This window comes from Gallinula chloropus (assembly GCF_964237585.1).
Source record: "Gallinula chloropus genome assembly, chromosome: 2".
NCBI lineage: Eukaryota > Metazoa > Chordata > Aves > Gruiformes > Rallidae > Gallinula > Gallinula chloropus.
The window spans coordinates 64,928,018-64,937,753 of NC_140086.1; the positions used below are offsets into that span (position 1 = coordinate 64,928,018).

General features: G+C 43.6%; 1 protein-coding gene across 1 annotated transcript; it reads right to left on the reverse strand.

Annotated features, from left to right (window-relative positions):
* Positions 1-423: 423 nt before the first annotated feature.
* Positions 424-4,689, reverse strand: LOC311189168 (uncharacterized protein). Its single transcript, XM_084260748.1, has 3 exons — positions 4,429-4,689; positions 1,442-1,588; positions 424-559 (listed from the first exon to the last, which is right to left on the reverse strand). The coding sequence occupies exons 1-3, from the start codon at positions 4,634-4,636 to the stop codon at positions 531-533; spliced, it is 384 nt and encodes a 127-aa protein (XP_084116874.1). The 5' UTR covers positions 4,637-4,689; the 3' UTR covers positions 424-530.
* Between the last annotated feature and the right edge of the window lie 5,047 nt (positions 4,690-9,736).

Consider the following 9,736-nt stretch of genomic DNA (forward strand, 5'->3'; position numbering starts at 1 on the left):
ATCTCTGTGGTTCTTGGGACCTGTTCTCATTTGCTTATGTGTATCTTTAATTAAGCATCATTTAATTTGATAGCCCATTAGAATTATATCCAAAGGGAACTACTGGATGTCCCTTTAACAAGTGTTTCTGTGCTTCTCTCTCACAACTGGGTGACTTCTACACTGTGATCACTTTGCATAAAATAAACAAAGCAAGCTACCTGTATTTTCATTGCTAGAGGAACTAAAGACCTCTTAGAGTCTAATGTTGCTAAATTTGGGATTTTTGCAAGACACCCTTGCAGTCCGAATTACCTTAGCTTCCATTTGTCAGCTTGGGCTTGTATGTGCCCACACTTAGAGGATGTTTAACCAAGGAAGAAACTGCCCCTCCTCCTCACCCCAAATAATTTCATGCAAGAATCCATAATTTTAACAGATGCTTTATTTGCACCGGGAGAGCAAGGAAGGGGACAATCTGTCAGGTAATCACTTTGGTAAAGGGTGAACTGCTTGCAGGGGTTACTTCTGGAGTAGTGTTTTTCTTCTGTTCAGCGTGTACTTCCTTTGCCGCCCATCGCTAAGGACAAATGCAAAGAAATGAGTGAGAACAACTCCAAGCAAAGTCACCATATAGGGAAACATGGGGCATCTGAGCACCAGTCACAAACATTCCCAGGTCAGAGATCTGGTTCTCAGGTCTGTGTTACACCTCAAAAAGCACTTTTTGAAATAAAGAACTTCAATCCTGTCTCCAACTCTTTACCTTACACCAGTACTGCCATAATGAACTTCTTCACTGGTGCATTCAGGTATTGACTGGGCTTCTCCATGCCTTGGTTTGATTTGTCTAGCTGTGAGCTACATCAACCTGGCAGGGTAAGGAGGAAAACTTGTGCTGTTCTCTGCTTTGAGCTGGTAAGTGCAGGTAGATGCCTCTGCTTTTGACCCAGCGAATTTCCTTTCCAGGTAAGAAATCTAAGCTGTTCCAAAAGGCCACAAGAAGTGGACTAATGATTCCTGTCTGTCAGCTTGGTAACTCCATTCTCATGCTTTACTGTTTCCTCCTACCTACTCTGGTTCATATGTTCAAGCTCTTGGTTTGGTCCTAAATTTGTGTCTGTAAAAAAAAAGGAATGAACTTCCACTGTGGTGCTGCTGAAAGCATAACCTAAACTTGCTCTGGCTCTTTTTATCTGTCAGTATCTGTTTTCAGATTTCTGTCTCTGCTATCCACCTGTATCTTTGCACCTTTATGGTGCAGCTATTTCCACCTATCCCCTAGTTGCAGCTTGCCACCAAGTATAGAGCAACAAACAGGAGAAATGTTGCTTCGGGTGCAGCGTAGCCACTTGGCTTATTTGCATCCCTTCATCTAGCAAATGTACACCTGAGCTGAAATACTGCTGACTTCCCTGAAATCATTTGTTATTTAACCTTTATTAGGAAGATTCTCACTTACAGATGGACTGGACATTGGCAACTGTACCACCCCTGGGAGTTCCACCTCCATGGGAACTGGCAGACGTGGACATCATCTGGGATGCCTGTGATCCACCGGAGATCCCGCAGGTGGTAAAACCTGATGAATGAGTTGAGGATTTGGCACCTACAACAGTTACAAAAGAGATGTTACTGCCTGGAAGGAATTTTACACGATAATTATAAGCTACCATGTGTTTAAAAAAGTCAAGTCTAGGAACTGTATCAAAAGACAAGGAGACTGCTGATTGCTTGACTTGTTCCAGCAGTACACTGCTTTTTAGCTGCCACCTTGGGGAAAGGACATTTGCAGCGTTTTGTGGATGTTCCCACAAAATCTACAACTCTTGCACTGGCTGTTTTTTGGTAAAATTGGATCTCCAAAACAGTTTCAGCACCGTTTGTCTCTGCTGAAACCAGAGTTTTCTGAGGAGCTGCCAGAGGACTGTGCAAACAACCCCTACAAGAACAAAGGACTGTTGCAGACCTCCCCACATACTGTTCCGGTGATGTGTATGTTCCTTTCACCTCACCTTCCATAGCATAAACCTGTGCACAAGAGATACCTGTATAATTCAAGCACGGGAAGCCAGCAAGCTGTGGTAGCCAGTGGCCCATCTATATGTATGTCTCCATCCCACTACAAATAAGCCCCAGGCAAAGTATTCCATTGCAAGCTCTTCTTCTCCTGGGAGGGGACTAAAGCATTAGCAATGACAAATGGTAGTGATAATGCTTAAAGCATTCCTGGAGGATGCTCAAATATTTTGGTGATGAGCTTGTTATAAAATCTTCTCTAAAGTGATACTGAACAATACTCATGCCCTGCGGCAGAATCAGCCGCTCCTACGAGCGCGTTTGTTCTGGGGGGGAAGAGGGGTTACAGTCTGAATGAAAAGGTTAAGAAGATGTGTTTGAAGAGCGAGAGATTTCAGTGAGCACCTGCGGAAATGAAATCAGGCCCTTTTAGCTCTCAATCAGGCAAAGAATGTGTGGCAAGCTCTCCTGCTGCAGGGAGCCAAAGCTCACACCTGCCTTGGCAGCGTTACAGAGCTAGCATTTTTCACATGGATAAAAGCTCTTTTGGAGTATCTCCTGTAGGCATGGCTAAGGTTTTCTTGAATCACGCACATTTCTCTTCACCAAAATGGTGATTTTCATAAAAGTCCATAGTTGATACAGACATTGGAAGATGTTAAAGGTTTAGTTGGCTTCTCTCTCTCCTAAAGATTCTCAGCACACGGAGGGACATAAGCAGGGGCAGGCAGCCTGAGAAGAATACAGAGGAACTCTCTGAGCAGCCAGGTTAAGAAAGCTAAAGCCTTGACAGAAAGAAATCTGGTCAGGGATGTCAAGGACAGCAAGAAAAACTTCTACAGGTAAGTTGGTTATACAAGGACGATGAAGGAAAATGTGGTCCCCCTCCAGAGCAAAAGGGGAGACCTGGTTACCCAGGATACAGGGAAGGCTGAGGTACTCAATGAATTTTTTGCCTCAGTCTTCACCAGCAAGGGCTCTGTCCAGCACTGGCCAGATTACAAAAGGGAAAAGCAGGGACTGGCAGAATGAAGAACCACCCACTGTAGAAGATCAGGTTTGAGACCATCTAAGAAACATGAAGGTTTCTTAGGGACCTGATGAGATGCATCTGTGGGTTCTGAGGGAACTGGCAAATGAAGTTCCTAAGCCACTCTCCAGCATATTTGAGAAGTTGTGGCAGCCCGGTGAAGTTCCCACCGACTGGAAAAGGGAAAACACAACCCTCAGTCAACAGAGCAGGGTTAGTTCATGTGAAAGTCAGATATGCCTAACTGTAGTACTTAGACACGGGCTTACAAGGATGTGTGTATATTCCCTTTGGAAACTCAGCTTTTGGACTGTAGCTAATTTCCCTCAGCTATAGCATTTGCTTTAAGTTTTATGGGTTGTCCCTATATGGGTGTGTGTGAGTAAAGAGCAAGGGAAAGCTGAGACTTTACATGAAATGTAGGTGCACAGATCATGTTCTTGCATAAATGTGTCATTGCCTATTGCTACCATGAATTCCCATGTTATTGATGATTCCTAGCAGAATGGAGAGACAGCGCAAACTTCAAATAAACACTGTACTGAACCTCATGAATACCATGTATGTATGTCTATGTTCATGCATATGTACATATACAGAAAGCACCCGTAATACCATCCCACTCATAACGTGCAGTTAAATGTACAAATCTTTTGTCTTCAGCGCAGTGCAGGAATGTAGGAGAGGAGAGATTAACTGGAAAGCTTATTTTCAAAGAAAACAGATTCACAAAATCACAGAATTACAAGGCTGTAAAAGACCTTGAAGATCATTGAGTCCAACCTTTACCATCCTATGCCAAACCATATCCCTATGTACCTCATCTACCCTTTTTTTAAACACACCCAGGGATGGTGACTCACCCACCTCCCTGGGCAGCCTGTTCCAGGCCCTGACAACTCTTTCAATGAAATTTTTTTTTCCTAACATCTAATCTGAACCTGAAAAACAAATGATTTCACCATATGTGCTTGTCCTGGTTCAGCCCCATCGGGCAGCTGAACACCAGGCACTGCTTGCTCCCCGCTCCATTCCCCAGTGGGGCAGGCAGGAGAACAGGCAGACAGAGGGGTGGGATGAGGACAGTGTGCTGGGACAGCACAGGGAGAGGGGAGCAGCATTGACAGGACTTGTGATGGAATACACAAATGGTGATAACATAAAGCACTTACCAACCCAATGACTGGACACACAGGTAACGCTCGGGCTATCCCAGCTTTTCACGGAGCTGCCCCTCTCTACCTGGCCTCCTTTTATGGGGGTGTGACACCCTGTGATAGGAATACCCCCTCGGCCAGCTTGGCTCACCTGTGCTGGCACCTTGTGATAACTAACGCTATCCTAGAGCAGTGTTACCCAGAGCAGCACTAAGCCCCCCCACCCCCCCCAGTTACTCATACCCATTCCTTGGAGAGTAGCGGTTGGGCCTCCAGACTGCACGCCTCCCCCAGATGATTTTGCTTCACTGGACATCATCCTGGAAGCAAGAGATCCTTTTTGGATCCCAGATGAAGTGAAACCAGCCTTGTGGACGTTGGAGTCAGACATCGTTCCTTCTGGTGGTGCGGAATCCACTGAAGCACTGAGGGCCAGTCTTTTATACACCATCTAGGTAACAGCAAGACCCTCCTACCACCACCAGAAAGAAAGGAAACCGAAACTCGTCCTCACAGGGGAAATGAAACTGAACTTTGGAACGTGCCTTTTTATTGATGTGCCTGGGTGAAGTTTAAGCAAACCAACTCACCTCCTCTTCTGATCCTACCTAAACCAGATTAGTTTATGAAGCATTAATTGGCAGCTGATGTGGCTGAGAACTCTGTTTCCTCATTACCTTGCATCGCACACCACCAGACTGAATTGCACCTGTGGAGGATGGCCCCTCATTTTAAGAACTAATACAGATCTGAGTAAAGACAATAGAAAAAGGGGCAGCAAAGTGGTGGTTATGCAGAAAATTGCAACTTGCTTAGAGCAGCCAGACCTCAGCTGTGGTAGAGCTACTCCTGGAAAAAAATGGTTTACAGAGAGCTGGAAATCAGAGCTCAATTAACAATGGAGGGTTGAAATTAATTTCTTTATAGAAGGAACTGTTAGGGGACCTTGTGTCATAAAAGCAGATTGACACGGATGTTTTGTGCTTCCTCATGCAACTCCTGCTAAAGCAGAGCCTCCATCTTTAATGAACAGGCTTTTGCAAATGGCACATGCTCCTTTTATCACAGTTCTTTCTAAGCCAGTCCTTTAAAATAAAGTTGTTTAAAAATCCATGGGCCTCCTCCTTAAGTAAAGATGAATATTTGATTAGGTCACATTACCATGGGGGTGGCTTTCCAAGTGGAAATATATAGAATTAAAACGTAGCATTTTCACAGTCATATAACATCTATATCTTGTACATGGTGAGTTATAGAAAACAGGATATAAAGTCCATTCCTCTGTTCTTCTATGTGGTATTTATCCAAGTAACAGATATCTGACCCACATACCCCTGAGTAGCACTGCTCTTTTAACTCTTTGATTCATTTTTCCCTTAATTCACATAAGCTATTTTTCTTTAATTCTAATTGTGCTGGGTTTGCCTGGGAGACAGTTAATTTTCTTCACAGTAGCTAGTTGGAGCCTACGTTTTGGATTTGTGCTGAAAGCAGTGCTGATTCCATCAGGTTGGTTTCGTTACTGCTGAGCAGGGCTTACACAGAGCCAAGGCCTTTGCTGCTGGGACACACTGCCCCACCAGTGGGAGGGCTGGTGGGGCACAAGAAGCTGGTTGGGGACACAGCTGGGGCAGCTGACCCCAACTGACCAAGGGGATATTCCATGCCATATGACGTGATGCTTAACATATAAAGCTGGGAGGGAAAGGAGGAAGGGGGAAATGTTTGGAGTGATGGCGTTTGTCTTCCCAAGTAACCATTGGGTGTGATGGAGCCCTGCTGCCCTGGGATGGCTGGACACCTGCCTGCCCATGGGAAGTGGGGAATGAATTCCTGGTCTTGCTTTGCTTGTGTGTGCAGCTTTTGCTTTACCTATTAAACCGTCCTATTTACCTGTTAAACTCAACCCACACATTTTCTCAGTTGCCCTTCTGATTCTCTCCCCCATCCCGCCATGTGTGGGGTGGGGGGCAGCGAGCAAGGGGGCTGCATGAGGCTCAGCTGCCAGACAGGGTTAAACCACACCACTGTTTTGCATTTTTATTTAATTCTCTGCTTACACAAGGGCTTCTGTAATTCTGATGCATCTTTATCCCCATAATTTCTCAAATCTCTCATTTATCACTTTGAATTATTCAATGTTATAAAATATCTGAAGTTGCTGCTTAAAAACAAGTAAAATTCCATGTAAGAATAGGATGATTAGTGCTAAAGGCCCTCTTCAAAGTGACAATAAATCCAAACAACATCACTTTCTTTGTACATATTGCTATGGATCTTTTCTTCAAAGTTGCTAAAATCTTTATGTGCATTGTTAATATCACTTATTTAGTATTTCAAACAGGCCATCAGGAAACGATGATGAAGTCTGGCAATGCCACAGGGAATGAAAGCTTTGCAAAGTTGCAGAGACTCTATATATGTGATGACTTTTTACTCAGTCCTAAAACAGAATTCATAATGGATACCTACAAAGTTGTTTAACTAAAAATAGTTAAAATTAGATAAAAGCTTTAGTGCAAGCAAAGTGCCTCAAGGCAATTCATGATTGGCAGACTCATCACTGATTAAGCAGGGAGAGGAGAAATTAATAATAATCTCATAAAAACAAGGTGAAGAAACTCATAAGGTAATAAGGTGAGGGAAACCACTGAAAGGATTCAAGGGAAGCCCCTGTTTATGGGCGTGCCATGGACCTTGTCAGCAAGGAGGTTGCTCTCCAATGTGCTGTGTGGTTGCAGTGAGTTGGATGGCGAGTAGCTCCTGGAGTGAGTAGGCACAGATGACAGAAGGCTAAAAAACAGCTGAGCTCTGCCAGTGTTCATACTCTTACTGCTGTAGTGGCATGGTAAATGTAAGTTATGGAGAAGGTCTGACTGGAGAGGGGTTTGCTTTTACTTGTTTTCAGTTTATTATGAAAACTTGCAACAATCTCATGTATGAAAATGAATGAAAATAAGGGCAATTTCTTGTACCTGTGTGAGGGCTGAGTTCACTATGAGGCAGCTCTACAGCCCTGGCCAGGCTCCCATGGGCCTTGAGTCCTGACCTGAGCAATGCTGTAAGTGCATCTGTCTAAGCTCCATCACAGCTGTATCTCATTGATCCAGACTGAGCTGCAGTCTGTCTCCATCGCTTGACCTTGGATCTGTCTGGTTAGCAATTACAGACTTGCCCAGCAATCACTGGACCCTGGCTATCATCACCAAACCTGACCCTGCCTTTTTGATTCACTTTTTGGCTTGACTGTGGACTTGCATTACCACTACAAACTTGCCTGATGGTTTGGAGTCAGTTCAACCAGCCTATCATCTCTGGGCCTGCTGTGCTTGGGGTGGTGTGACAGGGCCTTGCTGTGCCCTGGCAACACGTGACATGACTAACATCACAGCCTCCAGTTTAAAAAAGACTCGGTCCCTGAGCTTGCAGCTTCTAGAGGTCCTCCTCCTCCACTGATTCATCCAGAAAGTCATGCTCTCACCTGCCTGAATCATGGAACTGTCGAACCACAGAATGTGTTAGGTTGGAAAGGACCTTTAGAGGTCATCTAATCCACCCCCCTGCTGTAAGCAGGGACACCTTTAACTAAATCAGATTGCTCAGAGTTTCATCAAGCTGGATCTCGAATGTCTCCAGGGGTGGGGCCTCCACCACCTCTCTGGGCAACCAGTTCCAATGTCTCACCATCCTCAAAGAACTTCTTCCTAATGTCTAAATGGTTCCCTATCTTTTTAATTTTTTTATTTGTTTTATTGGTATTTCTGGTTAGAAAGTATAATTTCCAAGATGTTAGGCAAGTGTAGTTGATGTCCAGCTGAGTTTGGAGGGAGCCTGGCACAGAAGCACTAAGGCAGTTGTAAGTCTTTGCAGACTGCCAAAAATCCAAGCAGTGCTAATTTAAGAGCCAAACTGATGCAACTTCTAGTTAAAGTACATAAGGAAAGAGGGAAAAAACGCCTCATATCACTGAGCCTGATGTTATAACTGTAAATTGGATTGGGGAGAGAATCCGATTAATTTCCCTGTTCCAGAAGTTAAAAATCTAAGGAGAGGAGATGGGTGGTGTGAGCTGACCTGAAAAGCATCCAGTGGCACTTCTAAGCCTCAGAGAACAGAGAGTCAAAGCCATAAAAACCAAGAGTACAAGTGCTTTTATTTCCAGTGTTACCACAATTTCAGTAGCCCTAGGTGCTGATGCATTTATCCATGTAGCTGACATAGTTTGATGTTTAACTCTCTGAGTTTCAGGTTGAGATGAATTCCTTAAGTGTCATGTGCTTTCTAGTCTGTGTGCTCTTTGAAAGGCAGTGGAAAAACAGAAGCTTGATTGGAGATACTCTGAAAATTTGAGCCACGAGCATCCTTCCCTCCTTCAGATTGAAAAAGAAAGAAAGAGGAAAAAAAAAGTCTGCTAAGTTGAAAACCCCAAACAAACCAACACAACCAGATGTGCATGCAAATCTTCTATATATTGCTGAGGATTGACCTTCCTTGCTTGTGTCTGTGAATATCTTCCATATGTTTTCCTTGGAGCCCTCACTAATGTGCCACTTGGAGACATTTTCCTCATAGCGAAGCCGGGCAGCTGATCACAGACATTAATCTCTGCGTAGCCTGCTTTTGGTAGTCACCTTTTTCATTCCAATAACATGTTCATTGAAGTAACTTTTTCATAAACATTTTCCCATAAACCTCTGTTTCAAAAGAGATTATTCAAACAGCTTTTAAACAATTACTCTTTTGAAGGGTCTAATTGAAGGAAATAAACCTGTAGAGAATCTGACTGAACCAAAGATCTTCAGCATCCAAGATTATCTATCTGTCACCCTGTGACCTATTTCCTTCACACTACTTTTTAATTTTTGTAGCAATTATAGTGTATATGGATAATACCTATTAGCATATTTATGGTCATTGCTTCATATTTATTGTCTGCACAACTCATTAATCTTCATCTAGTGTGTGAGGCTGACAGCTCAATCTATTTTGCAATCTCTGGGCAGCAGCCATATCCAAAAAGCTTTTGTTTCCCTGTAAATAAACTGTGTTCAGGACCAGAGGACAATGGTACATCGTGCAGTGATTGACACAAGCCATGGCTGCTAATCAAAAGTAGATTTTATTACCAGCTGAGTCAAGTGCATTATGGGGCCATTGTTCTAGTGCTGTCAGGGCAAGAGCATACGTAGTCAGTCACCTTCTCAAGATGGGTTGATTGTTCTCCAAGATTAGACAGAGTTGCCTTATTATCCATCCCAGACAACAAGGCATCTCACCCAAACAGACGCCTTTACAGAAACTGCCTGTACATTGAATTGATTTGAATTGCTAATGCATAATCTGTCCAGCACAGATGTGCAATGAATATTTGGATGTTGTTTTGCATGTCAGTTGAGAAGGCTGAATGATGAGGTGATGATCATTCAGTGATGGGTACTGGACATTTGCCAACAATTGAGTTTCAGCACTTTCCCTGACAGTAATCAGATCAGCTTCCAAAACGTCTTTTCTTCAATTCACTGACAATTTATGTTAGAAGATAATGCAACTC